This window comes from Nicotiana attenuata, unplaced genomic scaffold (genome assembly GCF_001879085.1).
Source record: "Nicotiana attenuata strain UT unplaced genomic scaffold, NIATTr2, whole genome shotgun sequence".
NCBI classification, from domain to species: Eukaryota; Viridiplantae; Streptophyta; class Magnoliopsida; order Solanales; family Solanaceae; genus Nicotiana; species Nicotiana attenuata.
In genome coordinates this window covers 99,912-118,305 of record NW_017672781.1, presented here as the reverse complement: position 1 = coordinate 118,305, position 18,394 = coordinate 99,912, and the positions used below count along the sequence as shown (strand labels likewise).

Below are 18,394 nucleotides of genomic sequence, written 5' to 3'. Positions count from 1 at the left end.
AAAAGCGGAAAAAAACAAAGACGTTTGTCATCGAATGTCATAAAATCACTTAACACAGAATAATATGCGTCTTGATACTTCTAAACTGATTTGGTCTATCATAACAAAAGATACATAATGGCCTCAAATTTAAATGACAGCTACTACTACTCAAAATGATTTATTAAACTAATTTGAATGACAACTACTAATGTTCAAAATGATTATTACAAAGGAGAAAACATAACTACCTACATGATTTGGTTAAGGAAAACTAATACTACAAGTTATATTTGCCTTCAACATGTGAAAGCATAGTCCTAAGGTTTCACACTAACATTAGCGTACTATCAGATTACAAAAAGAAAAAAAGATCAGCTGACAGAACACTCTTATGCAAAAACTTTGAGACTACAAATCTTAAGTTCCTTCAAATATATTCATTCAAATAGTGTTATTGATGACTAATTACAAGCTCCAGCTTGACTCAGAATTCTTAAATCATACTTGGGCATGTATAACTAATAACGTGGTGAAAGAACTCAAAGACAGATATGGTCACCATAAAACTTGGAGACTGTCAGCCGAGACGAATCTAAGATTTATAGTCAGATGGTTTAGAATGAATGTAATACTCCCACAAAATTCAACAATTTTGCATATGTACTTATGGCGAGTCGAAAGCAATGGATTCAGACTTAAGTTGAACCCATGGAACCCGCTCTATGTCCACCTCTGACTGTCTGCAATGTGCAGCCGCTAAACAGGCAAAGATCCTTATGAAAACATGTTGACTTTGAGCCTCATGGAGCAACTAAGTCATTCACAGGTTGTATTTGCGTTAAGGTTTCACCCAGCAGCTATCGCCATCTTTCTAATGCCAGTGCCTTGTTTAAACTTCTTCAACCTGCACATTAGAATCAAAACAATTGGTGTCAGTAATACAGGTTGTATAAAAGTGTTTCTAGATTCATATTGACATGAAAAAGTCCCTTTTAGAAATTGATTAATAAGCACGGGAGCAACCTGAGGGAGATTCATCAACTCAAAAACAGCTTTTGTGGGCGTTAGTTCGTTGTCGATAATCTTTGCAACTGCTGTTAAAACTGGCATTTTAACCTTGTACTTTTGCGCTAAAGCAATCACAGCTCCAGCTGTTGTAACCCCTTCAGCTACCTAAACATGTAGTAGTTGTTACGGGATAGAACAGACGAGACCACAAAATGACACAGCAGCTCGATTTTTTATACCTGATTCATTGAACTAAGTATATCGTCAAGTTTTTCGCCCGAACCCAGACGAACTCCAACTGTTCTGTTTCTTGAAAGGCTCACAAAGCATGTGAGCATAATATCTCCAGTTCCAGATAGACCAGTTAATGTTGTTGACTTTGCACCCATCTTTAATGGAAAGAGATTAGTGTCAACCAGTATTTTAGGATAAAGACAATCGAGCTGATAGTTCAAAATCACAGCTTCTTTAGAAAATATGATTATGTAGACTTGATGCTTGAATCGATAGCAGCAAAATTACTTGGGAACAGAACGAGAAACCTTTATAACAGTGCCTACTATCTCATACATGGAATTGATGCTTGAATTATAATAATCAGTCAAATAGCTGCTTGAGAGTCATGTTGAAGAATAATAGACAGAAAATGCAGAAACTTTTAAGATGTGATGAAACCCAAATAACCTTTGTTGCCAACCATCGAATTTCAGAGCAACCTTGTGAAACAAGAGCAGCCATGGAATTGTTACCAAGATTTAGTCCTTCCACAATGCCAGCTGCAATTGCCAACACATTTTTCAATGCACCTGCAATTTCAACCCCTGTAACATCACTGTAACATCAGGAGTTACAAGCAAGCATTTGGAGTGCAAAACCTTTACAAATGTTAACTTTGTTCGAACGTACTCCAGACACTTCTATACATAGTAGGTTACCAGGACTAGGTGCAACCAGACCATTTATCCCCCCTGGACTCCAACAGCAGAAATTGCAATAATTACAGTGTATCTAATTCTGTACAGAGGAGAACTCTCTGCACAACTCTCCTTTCCTCCAAAAGAAAGAAAGGGTGACAGTGGATCTAGCATTGCGTGCTGAAGAAAGCAGTCTTCTTTTCCTTTTTTTTTTTCATTTATCAGCAGAACTTCAATACAATCCATAATAGTTTCAAATATATGCTCCTCCTAAACAGATGAGATCCAATCAGACAAAAGACATCAGAGCTTTAACAATTAAAACTTTATAAAAAAAATTAAAACTTTGAAGAATTCCTTATTTTTTTAAAATCAAACTTTAATACTTAATAATATTTCATAATGTTGCTTATAGAACAAAAGAATTCTTATTTCCAGCTGATGATCCTTCAAGTTTCAACAATCCACCCAAAAAGTCCCCTAGCCATAGTGGTAAGATTCTATGATAGACATGCAATCAAAATGTTACTGCTCTGACCACTGATTGAAATACCTTGATGTGTTGATTCTCAGGTTTCTACAAGCCATAAGTTGCTGAACGGAATTTGCCATTTTTTTGTCTTTTGAAGCTACTACCATTGCTGCACAAGCAAAGCAAGACTTATTTTTGAACTTCAAGCAATGACAGAATAAACACTCAAAACAGTCCAAACAACCTGTTGGTAGTTCATTCATCAGCTCTAGTGCAAAGGAAGGACCAGATAGAGCAACATAGGGTTGGCGAGGATTTTTCAGTGCTTTGGGAATTATCTGAGACATTGTTCTTAATGTGTTTAGCTCCAAACCTTTGCTGAGAGATATGAAAGGTAAGCCTGGATCAACATAGTTGGCAATTTCCTCAAGGAATGATGAGCTGAACTGCAATAAGATATAATTGGTAAATGCACCTCAAGGTCAATAGTTGCAAAATAAGAGATCAAGCAATTCAGAATAAATGGACAATCTTCAGCTGCAAATACAAGCAAATAAGAACTAGGACATGAGATAATAATTTTGCTTCCATGGTTCCAGCAGAGTTCATTGCACTATAAACAAACGATGAACTAAGAAAACATAAAATATACCTGAACAGGTACAGCATGGAAGCAAAAATCTGCACCTAGCAGAGCAGCTTTTGCATCTGTATTTGCAATGACATTTTCTGGTAGCTTGTGCTGTGGAAAATATTTACTGTAGCAAAAGAGAAAGGAAAAGGTTACGAAGCAAAAAGATGATAAGAAACACCTAAACTGGTAAGCTTTGCCGATTAACATGACGACCCAACAGATCAAGAACATCTCTCTCTCTCTCTCTCTCTCTCTCTCTCTCTCTCTCTCTCTCTCTCTTTCTCTCTGCACTCACCACCCTTTTTTATCGGACGACTGAGTGGAATTTGCTGGGAGTTTGGATCCAGGTGACGGCTATGCTTTTGGTTATGTTAAAAACCTAAAGTTTATACAAGACCAGAATTAATGTCAAAAGCTCACCAGTTACGGTGTTCCTCGTTTATTGATCGACAAACTTGAGGATCTCTTACAAGCATATTCACTTCCAACTGGGACTTTCTCGTTGCAACATGAGCAGCCATTGCTGTTCCAAAAGATCCACCTCCAAGAACCACTATCTAGGACCAAAGGATATTAAATATTGTATCAATCAGCACTAACATTACCCCAAGAACCATCAACAAGGGGGAATGGAAGAAAAAAAAAGGAAGCCAGTAAACTTAATAACACAGTTTTTTCTACTTCTTCTTTCTTTCTGCGGCAGGGGTGGGAGGCATTTCATTTCTAATTACTTGATGATCTAGGGATTAATTGAAGTTGATAGAAGGATACCCCCTTTTCGTCGTGGATTCTCAGGGGTATTCTTTGAATTAGAAACCATAAGTGAACGGAGGCTAGAGGAAACCTTTCTGTTTTTTACACTTTGCTTTCATATCTAGGCAGAAAAAATTCAAAAGTAGTTCTACCCTCCAGTGAAAATAAGTAGAAAAACGTTCATGTTCTAGAGTAAGCATTTTAATATGTGCATAAAATGGGAATGGAAATTAGTACAGTGCTGAAGCATAACATAAAGAAGTCAAACAAATAGGTCACTTAAAGAGGGAAAAAAAAAAGGAACACTGCCATGTTTAAACACAATAAGAAGCAAAGATACCAATGTTTCCAGAACACATAATATTAGCAACGAACACAAGTTCTGTAAGAAGATATGAGAACTAAGCCAAACAAGTATTTACTATTTAGCTTAGGGGTATTCTCTTAGGTCGATTAGAAGTCAGTCTAAGCTATTTTACTGCCACCTTTTCGTGGCTCTAATATCAATGTTGATACAGCAGTGCTCTTAATGGAGAGTTGTAGACCTTTGTTTTTATGTTGCTTTTCTTTGTAGGATTGATAAATTGTTTCTGCTTTTAGGGGGGAAAAGAATAAAAGAAGGAAAATGGATAAGAAAGTAAAAATGAAAATCGTTCTCAAGGAAATACTATCAGTCATAAGAATTTCTATTTCTTGCTCATTATAGACTGATAGGCAGTGGAGAGAGATACTTTTACTCCTCTCTCATTTTGTCATTCTCACTTCCGGTATATGGAAATCTGTTACTACAGGAAATTTGCTAACTAACTAGTTTCTCTTCTCATCTTCCCATTGAAGAAAACAATAATAATAAAAAGGCAATGAGGCAGAAAATAAAATTGAAATGATTATCCCTCGCAATAAAAACTTCAGAAATTATACTAGGTTAGGGAAAAAACTAGAACATAAAAAGCAATAAGTTCCAGGTCAATTCTGGTTTCCCCTATTTCTACCAAGAAAAAGTTCATTGTTCACACAGGAATAATCATGCACCGGTATCTTAAAGTTACAACAAAATAAAACTAGAAGATTCATAAAATAAGGGAAAATTTTGAAAAAAAACGTGTTTCATACAATATACTTGAAGTGAAAAATGCAGAGAAATTAGGAAAGTAAAAGAGGTAAGTACCTTATTAGTACGTTCAAGGACGTCAGTTTTGACCTTAGAGCGCAAAGAGCGAGACCAACGAACCAGCTTCTCCCAAGCCAACCGGACAACTCTACGGCGTTCTTTTGGGCCATCAAGCGATAATGCAAGGCTTTCTGGCTCCGGCTCCGGCTCCGGCGACAGAGGCTTTACAGCTCCGGGGGCGGCAGAAATGGGTTTGGAAAAAGAGTTGTTTCGGATATAGAGATTGTGGGGATGAGAGTGAAAAGGGATTGAAGAATTAACAAAAGGCGGCTCTAATAGCCAAGTCATTTTGCTGCTGATTTTGCTCTTCACAATTTGCTTCTTATCAGCATTTGGTGTTTCCGTTTTACAGAGTTTCCTTTTCAGCGTTCTATCCAATCTTTCCTTTTCACGTGGCCTCCTTTTTTTTTGGTCCAGTCCTCTTGGTGTCGCTACATTTAAACCTATATAGGCACATAAAATAAATATATTTAATTGTATAATAGTACAATTTATAGCATGCTATTACATTTTTTTAATTAATACCTCCCATTTTAGGCTAATTTAATCTTATAATGTAAAATAATTGTATACTAGTAGTGCATGAATCTTGAACTTGAGGACGAATATCATTAACATCCTAGGAAGCTCAAATCTATTCAAGGACAAGAATAAAGCTTTGGAATCTCAAAGATAGTCTTTAACAAGATGTCAAGCTAAAGAGTTACCAAACAAGGTCATTAGACTTAGTACAAATAAAGAAGTAGTTAACTGGGAGGAAGAAGAGCTCAAGAATAAAGGTTGTGAATTGGCTAGGTGTTAAAATTGTTTTATAGCTCAAATTTATGTCCAAGAAGAGGAGTGCTGGATCCCAAGAGACATCCTTTGAACAATGTTCCAATCAGTCCACTTTTGGATCAATTAGGCACCTAAAATGTGTCCAAACATGCAGCCCATGAAGTCCTACATAAAGCCACATTTTTATAACATAAAAAAGACTTACTTGATGTCCAAGAAAGGTACAATAGTCGTTACTAAATGTTGAGTGCAAGTTGGTGGCAAGTTGCTTGCAAATTTCCTTCAAGATTTTATCCAAGATTGGTTTGTGACTTATTTCCATATATTTTGGGACTATATTTATTGCTTTCCTAGTTAGCTAAGGTTATGTTTTCCTTTTCCTAAGATTGTTGGAATTACTTTCCAAGAATGGCTTGGTTTTGTTTCCTAGTATTTTCCTTTTCCTAAGATAGTTGGACTTGTTGTTCAAAGTAGTTTAGCACTTTATTTCCTTATTTTTTTAGCCTTCATTTCGTGACCCCCTCCTACCTATATAAAGGGCGTCTTCTTTGTTTTTAGATTTAGATTATTCAGACTATTATCAATAAAAAATTTGAGATTTTTCTTGCACTCTTGTGTGTGGATACTCTTGGATTTATTCTTCAACCTTCAAGACTCAACTCAAGGTGGTAAGATGAATTCTTCGAAATCTTAGATCACTTCTAGGTATTCAAGAAAGGTGATAAGTTTAGGCTTATTGTTGTTCTTGTTATTCTAAAGGGTCGGGTTTCACAATCTATCTCTTATTTTTAACCTCTACCAAAGGCGATTAGTTTTTCGTTAGCTAATTATTGTTGTTAGGACTAATCTTCAAGAAAGAGTTTAGACTTCTTGAATTCAAGAAACTCTTTCTTGAATTCAATCTATCTTTAATTTACGCCTCTTTCCTTTCTTTATTTTCTTTTAGCTTCAGCACGTTTCTTGATTTTCTTTAGTAGTTATTGGACACCTATCGTGGTGTTATCAAGTGGTATCAGAGCGGTTCTATCAAGATGTCATTCTTAATAATTCTTGGAATTTCTTGAATACTAAGAGCAAAAAAAAAAAGAAGAAAAAAAACGTTACTGTAGCATCGTGAATAGTAACTTGAAAAAAAATAAGAAAAAAAAGCAAAAAAAAAAAAAAACCAAAATCTGTTAAAAAAGAAAAGAATTGCTTGCTCTCCAAGAAATTTCTTTTGTATTTAATTTGTTTCCAAAAATTAACAAAGGAAATAAGAAAAGGGGATCCTTGTTCTAGAAGTTTAAAGAAACTTCTTATTCTTGTGGGTTTTGGGTTTTCTAAAATTCTTTTTTTCCCGACTAACCAATTCATATTCTTCCTAGGTTTTGTCCTTCACTTTTTTTTCTTCTTTTTCTAACCCCTATTCTTATCACTAAGGGTTGTGACTAGTAAGGTTTATTCTTAAAAGTTGCTTTGAGTGGAAAAAGGCAAGAGAGGTGAGAGCATTATAGGGAAAAAGCCAAATTGAAGAGATACATATTTCTTCTAATCTTTTGTCAAGATGTCTCAAACAGGTAGTTATGAAGAAAGGAGGCAAACTATGACTCAACAACTTAAAAAGTCGAACTTTCAGTATACCGAACTGAAGGAAGACAACAATAAAGTTATTTTTCAAACAAAAGTGGTGTCTGGGATTTGTGCCCTTAGAATTGATAAAGAGTTTGGCTATAACTCAATTAGCACTTATATGGTTGAGAAATTGAACTTGCCTTGTGTTGAGCATATTGAACCCTACATGTGAAAATGAGTAAAGGTAGATAAAAGAGTGTTATTGCCATTCTCTATTGGAAGGTATGCGGATGTGATCTTGTGTGATTGTAACGATCCGACTGGTCATTTTGAGCTTTTGCACTTCGCTCGCCAGTTCTCGGGCATAACTAGCCCCGTATTATGTATTGTGACTTATGTAAATCGTCGGTTTTGGATTCCAGGTTAATCGGAATAGATATGGAAGGATGATCCTCAGCTTGAAGCTTAAAGTTCGAAAGATTTGACCAAGTTTTATCTTGTTAGTATATGATATCGAATTGGAATGTATTTTGGAGGTCCGCGGAAGGTTTAGGCTTGAATTGGCAAAATTGAGATTTTGGCGTTTTCCGGTTGATAGGTGAGATTTTGATATAGGGGTCGGAATGGAACTCCGGAAGTTGGAACAGGTTCGTAATGTCATTTTGGATGTGTGTGAAAATTTTCAGGTCAATCGGAAGTGTTTTGGATGGTTTCGGCATCGTTGGTGGAATTTAGAAATTTCAACGTTCATAGGCTTGAATTTGATGTGATTTCGGTGTTTTTGAATTGTTTTTGGTGTTTCAAGGGTTCGACTAAGTTTGAATGATGTTATGGGATGTGTTGGCATGTTTGGTTGAGGTCCCGAAGGCCTCGGGTGAGTTTCGGGGTGGTTTCGGACCATTTTTAGGCCATTTCTAGTTGCTGGTTTTTGGCTTCAAGGGTGTACAGTGCGTTAGCATAGATCTGGCCGCGTTGGCATAGAGAAAATTTGGAAAAATGGAGCTGTGCTATGCGATTGCGTAAGTCTTCACGCGATCGCATAAAGTAAAATTTCTGCTGCACTGACCCGACTTTGGAAGCTTATCTCACAATCTATAAGGAATTTGAAGATGATTCAAAAATGAAAGTTGTAGCCCCTGATGTCTAGTTTTCATAAATTTAAACCAATTATAATTTGAAGTTATGTACAAAAAGTTATGACCATTATATTAGAGGATATTCAGAAGAGTTGGAGAAGGCTGTTGGAAAAATTTGGTCTACGCGATCGCGGAGGAATGGCCGCGATCGCATAGGGTAAAAGAAGGACTGGAAAATTTTGCGCTTCGCTATCGCGTTAAATTGTCCGCGATAGCATAGGGTAAATGCCTGGGCAGTATTAAATAGCCAATCCGCGACCCTTCTTCATTTTTCCACTGTTTTTGAACGGGATTGAAGCTTTTGAGGGAGATTCTTGAGGAAACCAAAGGGTAATCTCTTGGAGGTAAGATTCTTGACTTCATAGCTCGTTTATATGTGATTAAAGGCCTAATTAGTGGTGAAATTTTGGGAAAAATCAGTGCAAAATGGGTAATTAGGGCTTGAGATTAAGAGACCTTAAAATGAGTATTTGAGGGGTCAATTGAACCCCGATTTCAGTGTTCTTGATATGTATAGACTTGGGGAAGGATGAGGATCATTTTGGCGTAAATCTTATCGAGTTCCGAGACGTGGGCCGGGTTTGTCCAATTTCAGGATTTTTGGTATAAATTAGATATTTTCGAATGGGCTTTGTTCCCTTAGCATATTTTGATGGTATGAATCTGATTTTGGCTATATTTGGAGCATCCGGAGGCCGATTCGAGGGGCAAAGGCATCGCGAGCTAGAGTTTGGACCGGATTGAGGTAAGTAATGATTGTAAATACTGTTCTGAGGGTATGAAACCCCGGATTTCACATCGTTGTGCTATTTTGAGGTGACGCACACGCTAGATGACGAGCGTGGGATCGTGCACCGCCGGGGATTGTGACTTGGTCCATCCCGTACGACTATTAAGTCGCGTATTTTACTTGAAAACTATTTGATATTGTTATATTTTGGAAAATAATATTGTGTTTGGGGCTAAATGCCGTGTGTGGGCCTTGTGCCGATTGTTTGGACCCTTAGGGGATTTTACTAATGTTTTACCTCACTATTTTGGTTAATGTTTACACCCAGTCATGCTATTTTTTTACTATTTTTATAACTCGGTTTTATTCACTCCTTTTGATTTCATAAAATGATTTTGAGCCGAGTACTTGTTTTACTGTCAGCCCGAGGGGCTTGAGTGAGATCTGACTGAGTGAGGTCGAGGGCCTGTATTGTGAGGATATCGTGGGATCGGGCTGCGCGCTGCAGCATGTGGTACTGATTTGTGATATATGAGAGGCCGAGGGCCTGATTTATTATTCCACGAGGTGGCTTGTGATTGATATGAGGCCGAGAACCTGTCTGGTTATGCCACGAGATGGCTTGTTATTGCGCTTGGACGGTAAGGGGCCCCTCCCGGAGTCTGTACACCCCCAGTGAGCGCGGGTACCCTGAGTGAGTGATATATTGATTATGCCACGAGATGGCTTGATATTGCGCTTGGGCCGTAAGGGGCCCCTCCCGGAGTCTGTACACACGCGGGTACCCAGTGTGTGTGATATGTTGTAGCCTGAGGGGCTGTTGTTGTTTCTTATTGGAGCCCGAGGGGCTGTTCTTGATCCATGTTGCCCGAGGGGCGGTTGTTGATTCATGTTATGCCCGAGGGACTGATTACGAGTGATTTTGAGGTAGCCCGAGGGGCTGGTTCTGTTGATATTATGCCCGAGGGGCGGTTTATGGTACATGTTTTCCCGAGGGGCTGTTGACGTTCTATCATTTTTACTTACTGTTGTTTTTCACTCGTTTGAAACTATTGAAAGTTGAACCCGGTAGCAGGTGTTGATTGCTTAGTGGCAGAGTCATTGGAGTTACTAAGGTGGCTGCCCGACGTTCGCAGCACTGCTTTTCTCCCTCTTGTCTTCCTTAGACTGTATTTAGTACATTTTTAGATTCTTAATTGTGTTCAGACCTTAGTAAATGCTCGTGACTTGTGACACCCCGATGTCGGGCTTGTGTATTTATTCCGCACTGTTCATTTAGACTTACATTATGATATATCTGATTTTTTAAAGGCTTAAAAGTGATTGTTATTGATTAAATGGTTAATTCAGGAGTTGTGTCGGCTGGCCTAGTTTCACGATAGGCGCCATCACGACCAGGTCAGTTTTAGGGTCGTGACAGTGATATTAACCATCAATAGTTATCATATCTTGTTAGGAAAGCCATGATATTTCTATAGAAGAGCTTTATATAGCATGGAAAAAAATTGATACTCTTTTGAGGTTAACGGGAAGAAACTCATTCTTGGGCCTTTGACTCCCTCCCAAATTTGTGAAGATGAAAAGACTGTTAAAGAGAATATGGAAAAATATGAGAGAGAAAAGAATGAGAGGAGTAAGGGAGTGTATGTTGACATCCCAAGGGAGGAAAAAGGAGAGGTTGTGTTGACTAAAGAGAGTGGGATGTCAATGGAGGAAAAGAGTGAGCTTGAGAGGAAAGAAGAGAGAGAAGGCCATGAGATAGAAAAAGGCTTCGCGGTAGAGAGAGAGAAAAAAAAGATGGTTTGAGTGAAGAAAAAGAAGAAAACCTTGGTGAGAGAGAAGAGGATAAGGACGAGGAAAAAATTAGTTTTGTGATAAAAGCCAAAGAGAGTGTAAGCAAGAAAAAAAAATTCTTTACTTCCTAACCCATTAACTCTTTCTTGTTTTAGTTCTTGTAATTTTGTGTAGTTACGTGTTTAAAGACCTTATTAAAGGGGAGGTGAGGCGCAAGAGATGGTAGCAAAGGATCCAATTGGATTCCAACATGAATTTGGAGAAATCAATTCTTGTTGGATGGTGGAAGATAAAAGCTTGATTAAATTCTTTGTTATCGTATTTTTTGACTACTTTGATTCTTATTTACAGGTTTATGACACGGAGTTCCCTAAAGCCATTGCTAAGCTGGAATCATTGCATAAAAGAATACAAGGTGATGTTGTTCCATTAGTAGATAAGTCCAAGTATGGTATGTATAATTGGTTTATTCGTATTCTTGGCCTTTCTAGAACACCTAAGGTATTTTTGGAGGTAATGAACTATACTCTTAATTCTTATGTCGGTGACTTTATAATTTTTGTGGATGATGATATTTGATGCATATCAAGTCACTAACTGTAATATCTAAGTTCAAGTGCAAGCGTAATTTGCTTCCATTGAAATTAAGTATGACATAGATGATTATGAATTCCAACTTGGTAGAAGGAGGCATGAAACTTATGAGAAAAGGCTTGCGAATGATTTAAATATTTTTCTTCTCTTATTCAAGTTTCTAGTGAGCTTTCATGTGATAAATTGCTAGAACATGATTTTTGTTGTGTGATGGGGAGTTATTCTTTAAGCCATATTGACTGTGAGCTTGTAAAAGTGTTTGCTACTAGTAAAGAGGATATGCATGATTATTGTGACGCTTGTAATCAAGTACTCTTTCATGAACCTATCTATGACTCTTTCTGTGACAGTTTGAGCAATTGTTTAGAATCCATTGATGTTGGGAATATTATAATCTTGGGCTTGAATGTATTGAAACTTTAATTTTGGGAATTATTCTTCTGACTTTCTTGTGAATTTATATGCTTCGTTGAATAGCTTACATGTAGAAGAATTCATGAGATTTGTAATTGATACTTGGCTATATCATAAAAGTGTCTTATTTGATACATGTGGTAGAGATACTTGTTTTAAATGGATGCGTGATCAATCTTTTGTAATTTTATTGTCATGCACATTTTTTGACTACCTTAAGAGAGGTTTTATGGGACAAATCTAAGTAGGCATAAATTTTATTGGGATGATGATGTCCACATGCTTTATAAAGGAGTATTTACACCTATTAGGCTTAATTGGGTTAAGTGGACACATGGTCACTATCTTATTTTATTCTTACCATTTTTTCAGATTAGTGGATGCCATTTACTAGTGCTTGTCTTCTTTTCTTACAAGGTCGAAATTCGAGTACGAATTTTCTTCAAGAAGAGGGGAATGATAGAATCCTAGGAAGCTCAAATCAATTCAAGGACAAGAATAAAGCTTTGAAATCTCAAAGAGAGCCTTTAACAAGATGTCAAGCTAAAGAGTTACAAAAAAAGGTCAGGCTTCAAGTGCAAATAGAGAAATTATTAATTGGGAGGAAGAAGAGCTCAAGGATAAAGGTTGTAAATTGGCTAGGTGTTAAAATTGTTTTATGGCTCAAATTTATGTCCAAGAAGAGGAGTATTGGATCCCAAGAGACATCCTTTGAAAAATCTCCTAATCAATCCATTTTTGAACCAATTTGGCACCTAAAATGTGTCCAAACTTGCAGCCCATGAAGTACTACGTAAATCCACTTTTTATAACATAAAAGGACTTACTTGTTGTCCAAGAAAGGTAAAATAGTCGTGCTAGATGTTGAGTGCAAGTTGGTGGCAAGTTGCTTGCAAATTTCCTTCAAAATTTTCAAGATTCTATCCAAGATTGGTTTGTGACTTATTTCCATATATTTTGGGACTATATTTATTGCTGTTCTAGTTAGTTAAGGTTATGGTTTCCTTTTCCTAAGATTGTTGGAATTACTTTCCAAGAATGGCTTGGTTTTAGTTTCCTAGTATTTTCCTCTTCCTAAGGTAGTTGAACTTGTTATCCAAAGTAGTTTAGGACTTTATTTCCTTATTTTTTTAGCCTTAATTTCGTGACCCCCTCCTACCTATATAAGGGGTGTCTTCTTTGTTTTTAGATTTAGATTATTCAGACTATTATCAAGAAAAATTTTGAGATTTTTCTTGCACTCTTGTGTGTGGATACTCTTGGATTTATTCTTCAACCTTCAAGACTCAACTTAAGGTGGTAATATGAATTCTTCGAAATCTTAGATCACTTCTAGGTATTCAAGAAAGGTGATAAGTTTAGGCTTATGGTTGTTGTTATTCTAAAGGGTCGGGTTTCACAATCTATCTCTTATTTTTAACCTCTACCAAAGGCGATTAGTTCTTCGTTAGCTAATTGTTGTTGTTAGGACTAACCTTCAAGAATAGACTTCTTGAATTCAAGAAACTCTTTCTTGAATTCAATCTATCTTTAATTTCCGCCTCTTTCGTTTCTTTATTTTCTTTTAGCTTCTGCACGTTTCTTGATTTTTTTTGTAGTTCTTGGACCCCTATCGTGTTGTTATCAAATACTTAACGTAAGGTGAACACAGAAGAAACTAAGACTGAGTACTTGGAGCGCAAGATTAGTGATGTCACGGGGGGAGTGGACAGCGACGTGGGGCTTGATTCACAAGTCATCCCAAAGAAAGAACGTTTTAAGTACCTTGGGTCGATTATCCAAGGGAACAGGGATATCGACGAGGATGTCACGCACCGTATAGGGGCAGGTTGGATGAAATGGAGGTTAACATCTGGCATTTTTTGTGACAAGAAGGTGCCCCCGGAACTTAAAGGCAGGTTCTACAGAGCGGTGGTTAGACCTTATTATTGTCGAGTTTCCACATGACTTCTTTTCAGCATTTTTGTTGTCTTCTTCTATCCTCAAACGAACAATCAAGTCTTCTAGTGTCATTTCCTTCCGCTTGTGTTTAAGATAGTTCTTAAAGTCCTTCCACAACGGAGGTAACTTCTGAATGAAAGCGGCGACTTGAAAGGCCTCATTAATGACCATACCTTCAGCAAGGAGGTCATGCACAATAACTTGTAATTCTTGGACTTGAGTTATGACCGACCTAGTGTCAATCATCTTGAAATCCAAAAACCTTGCAGCCACGAACTTCTTAAGTCCGGCATCCTCAGTTTTGTACTTTTTCTCAAGCGCATTCCATAACGCTTTTGATGTTTCCATGACACTATAGACATTGTACAGGCTATCTTCCAAACAACTCAAGATGTAGTTCTTGCACAAGAAATCAGAATGTTTCCATGCTTCAGTTACAAGACATCGTTCGTCATCTGGAGTGTTTTCAGCCAGGACCGGAGGATCTTCCTTGATGAAGCGCTGCAAACTCAACGTAGTAAGATAGAAGAGCATCTTCATTTGCCAACGTTTGAAGTCAATACCGGAAAACTTTTCGGGTTTTTCTGCTGGTGCCATGGCATGAGCAGGAGTTGAACGGCTTGACGAGGCAGCAACACTCGTAACAGTAGCACCCATTCCCGCAACATTTCCATTAGTTTGATTTTCATTCGTCATTTTTCTGTAAAGTTGGAAACAAAACAGAACTTTGTTAAATCAGTGAAGTTTTGATATCTTCAAACTGAATACCAAACCAAACATACAACACGTAACAATGGTGAAGTTTTTATATACTTCAAACCCGTACGTTTATTATTCCGGTAATGTTTTGATATACTTTAAACCGGACAGAACAATTATTGGAGTAGAAAGCACGAAGGCTTTAGTCTCCAAACTAGTATACAAAATATAGATAACAGTTTAATATATATTTCAACACAGAAACGTTAGTATTAAAATTCCTTAAGCTTGTTGTTGCTACTGTGTTGAAATACAAAATCAGAAAAACTGTTAGAAGAATAAAAGAAATTGGAAAAACAGTAAAGATTAAGAAATATTCCGAGTCTACAATTTGCTTGTGCGTCCTTAAGGAATTTTAACCCCCTCACACGTTGCCAAGGTAATGGATTAAATCCTCCCAGGATAAAACGGAATAAACCTTCCTGCAACAGTGGCAATACAAACTGCAGGATACCAACGAACTTAAAGAACAAAGCAAAATCACACTTACGAATTTGAGAGAGAGAGACTGCGAATTAGAATGCAGTATTTTCAGAAGGAAGGAAGTTTTGTAATGTTTTTGGTGTGTTAAAAACGAAGCCATGCCTCAGAATTTATAGGCAATTATTGGAAGAGGTGTGATGTTTGTTCTGGAAAAGGTGCATTTTCAGAAGTTTACGCGGCCTGCCGTGGTCCTACCGCGGTTACGCCAGGACCGCGGCTAGAGTGGCCCTCTGAATCTGCAGCAGGGTTCTGGCGCGGTCCTACCGCGGTTACGCCAGGACCGCGGCCAGACTATCCTTCTGAATCTTCAGTAGTGATCTGGCATTTAATTAATTATTAAATAATTAATTAAATAAATTTTGTCCAAAAATAATCTTATCGATCGATCATTTTCCAAATCCAAATCCGAAGCCGAGCCGAGCGAGCGACGACGACGGCGCGAGGGATCATTCTCTTCAACTCGTTTTAAGAGCTTTAAGAAGTGATTTTATATATAAGCACACAAATGTAGTTGTCCCTCACCAATGAGGGACAAAGTGCAAGTCAAAGCTCACTTCATTCAAATTTTCATTTCCCTCCATTTTATTTCCCACCATTTCCAATTCACACTCTTATACTTTAAAGCCCAATGCTTAAAGTCTTTGAAACTCAATGCCTTTAAAGTCCAACACATGTTGTGATCGTACTATTTTCTCGGACCTTATCGCTGCACTGATTATTGATATTGCTTTTCCAAGTATATTTTCTGATTCGTAGCTCGCTAGTACTATCTTTCTGGTTATGTTGTTGTTATTGTTCTATTGTTGCTTTTCATCTTCTTGTGTCGAGGGTCTATCGAAAACAACCTCTCTACCCCAAGGTCGGGGTAAGGTCTGTGTACACACTACCCTCTCCAGATCCCACTTGTGAGATTATACTGGGTTGTTGTTGTTGTTGTTGTATATATTTTATTAATTATAAGTATATACTCTGATGTTATGACTTTTGTTTGGCTCAAAAGTTATCGATATACTTTGCAAGCTTAAAAACAATCAAAAGTAAGAAAGGGTAAATCGTAATCAAATATAATAGACCTAGAGATGAAAAATGAAGTTGTTGTTGTAGATCTAATAGTGATAATATGAACTCAAGAGGAAGTATTCATTAGAGATAGCAATAGAGAGTATGAGAAAATGAGAGAGTTGTATTATTTCAGAGTCCTCCCCTTTACAATGTGAAGGTCTTCCTTATATAATAGGAGACCTTCCTCGAAATAATAAAAAAAATTACAAAAATAGATAACGTTTTCCTAGTGAAGATACTGAGTCCTAAACGATGTCGCTTTTGTCCCCACGTCCGAGTCGTACCCTTACGTTAGTTGGCGTATACTCACTGGGCGTACCCATTGGCGTAGAGATGCCGACGGTCAAATTTGACCCTATACAGTTAGTCCCTCCGCTCGTTGGAGATGCATTTGGTGGGCATCTTCAATGGGCGGAAATGCAAACCTCGGCTTCGGAGAATTTGACCTCGACCAGGGGCGGCAACACGACTGTGGTAAAATGTATAACGTTGTTGAGCCACTGACGCGTGGCTTTTTTTTTGGAATGATGTCATAGCCTGTATGCGTCATTATTATATTTGCCCCCGAGGCAGATCAGAGGATGATGTGACGTTTTGGTTTCCCGTGCACGTTTTGAATCATGACACTTCGATTTCTGCGCAACTTATCCCTATAAATAGGAGAGAGGTTCGATTCGATTCAACTTTCAAACTTTTGGAAAGCATTTTCTGATTTACTCCTTCGTCTTCCTTTCCTGTAACCGTTATTTCGTGTGGGATTCCTCCACTTCCTTTGAAGTCATATTTCTCGTCGCTAGTGCATTATTTCCCAAACAGAGTCATCATGGTAAAATGTAGTCAAGGTGGTAAAAAGACCCAGGACACTGACCCATCTAGGGTTCCGCCTTCCTCTGGTGGTGAGGGGGAGGAGGCAAAAAAGACCCTCGTTCCCCTTTCTGTAGACAACGTCCTCCCAAAGGACATGCATATTCGAAGAGATTTTCAAATGAAAAGTCCAGCCCTTCCCTGGGAGTGTAGCGATTTACTGCAATCTCATCTAGACGACCTTCGAGTGACACACAACATTCCGGACCATGTGGAAATGGCTCCGGCTGGGATGGATTACGCCAATGTGCACAGGCCTGGGTACTGCAATTTTATGAGTACCCGTTTTTGATCGGCTATAGTCTTCCGATCTTCCCTCTAGCAGAGGAGCTTTGCCACTTTTACAATGTGTGCCCGGCCCAGCTTACTCCTTACACCTTGAAGGTGTGCAGGATTCTGACCACGTACGCGGCTAAGGCTGAGTGCGGCGTCTGAGTTCACCATCTCTTACAGTTATTCAGCCCCGGTTACCTGAGGGGTACCGTGTTGCAACTGAAAAGCCGTGGTATGAAGGGTTTGGTAGTTAAGGCTGACGACAAGGCCAACCGCCTCTTCTGGCGCAGGTACTTCTATATCAAGACGGAGCACCTGGTGTCTAAGCCTGAAGGATTCCCGGAAAGGTGGAACCCAGATCGTGAGTGCCTTTATTTGCAGGATTCATGACTGTTCGTGACCTTGACCATTTGGCCATTGTGATTTCATTCTTTTCTCTTTTTTTTGTAGCGAGGGCTTCTCCACCCCAGTTTATTGATGATATTAAATCATGGGTGGAAGGAATAATACCTTATGCGGAGGAATGCCGTACCTGGGCTGCATTTCTTCAACAGTACGGCCCGTCAGGTAATTCTTCGGCCTTGGTTTAGAAACTCCCTTAGATTCTGTTACCTAAATTACTCGTGTTGGCAGGTCGGAGCTCCCCCAAGAAGAAGAAGGTCGTTGCCTCGCCTAGGGCGGAGACCGACTCTGATGGCGAAGATATACCCTGCGGCTCGTTCGGCGATGGCGCTCCTGAGGTTCCTCAGCAGGAGGCTGCGCCTATGGCGGCGTCTGCAAGTGAAGCGACTCCTTCAGTGCCATCCCCGCGGCTTACGGAGGAGACTTCCAAAGGTGAGGAGCCGCCAGAGAGAAAGAGGCGGCGGTTGATAACGGGCAAGGGGATAGCGACTGAAGACGAGAGGGTAAGTGAACCTCGTCAAGTATCGAGGCCGATTTTTATGGCCGATACTATCCGTTCTGGGAGGTCGGCTCCACAAAGGAGAGCTGTTGCCGGTGCCAGCCCAGCCCGTGTTCTGGAGAGCGGTTCGTCGGCCGCTGTTGAAGAAGTGGGCGATGGTGCCGCGAGGGCGGATACTGAG

General features: G+C 38.7%; 1 protein-coding gene across 2 annotated transcripts; it reads right to left on the bottom strand.

Annotated features, from left to right (window-relative positions):
* Positions 1–353: 353 nt before the first annotated feature.
* Positions 354–5,341, bottom strand: LOC109214485 (glycerol-3-phosphate dehydrogenase [NAD(+)] 2, chloroplastic). Of its 2 annotated transcripts, none has more exons than XM_019378405.1 (9): positions 4,932–5,341; positions 3,431–3,567; positions 3,029–3,134; positions 2,621–2,822; positions 2,458–2,545; positions 1,675–1,822; positions 1,230–1,379; positions 1,006–1,155; positions 354–886 (listed from the first exon to the last, which is right to left on the bottom strand). In XM_019378405.1, exons 1-9 carry the CDS (start codon positions 5,220–5,222, stop codon positions 872–874), a joined length of 1,287 nt encoding a protein of 428 aa, XP_019233950.1. In that variant the 5' UTR covers positions 5,223–5,341; the 3' UTR covers positions 354–871. The 2 variants fall into 2 exon arrangements, with proteins under 2 accessions (XP_019233950.1, XP_019233951.1); XM_019378406.1 differs by having other exon boundaries at positions 3,431–3,563; positions 4,932–5,231.
* Positions 5,342–18,394: the final 13,053 nt, after the last annotated feature.

What these genes read in the sequence shown, in the direction of transcription:
- LOC109214485 (XM_019378405.1), bottom strand. Translation starts at nt 5,222, where the DNA reads ATGACTTGGCTATTAGAGCCGCCTTTTGTTAATTCTTCAATCCCTTTT. An exon ending in TCCATGCTGTACCTGTTCAG is followed by an intron (nt 2,823 to 3,028) that starts GTATATTTTATG and finishes ATCTTATTGCAG; the next exon opens with TTCAGCTCATCATTCCTTGA. An exon ending in TTCGATGGTTGGCAACAAAG is followed by an intron (nt 1,380 to 1,674) that starts GTTATTTGGGTT and finishes TTTCCATTAAAG; the next exon opens with ATGGGTGCAAAGTCAACAAC.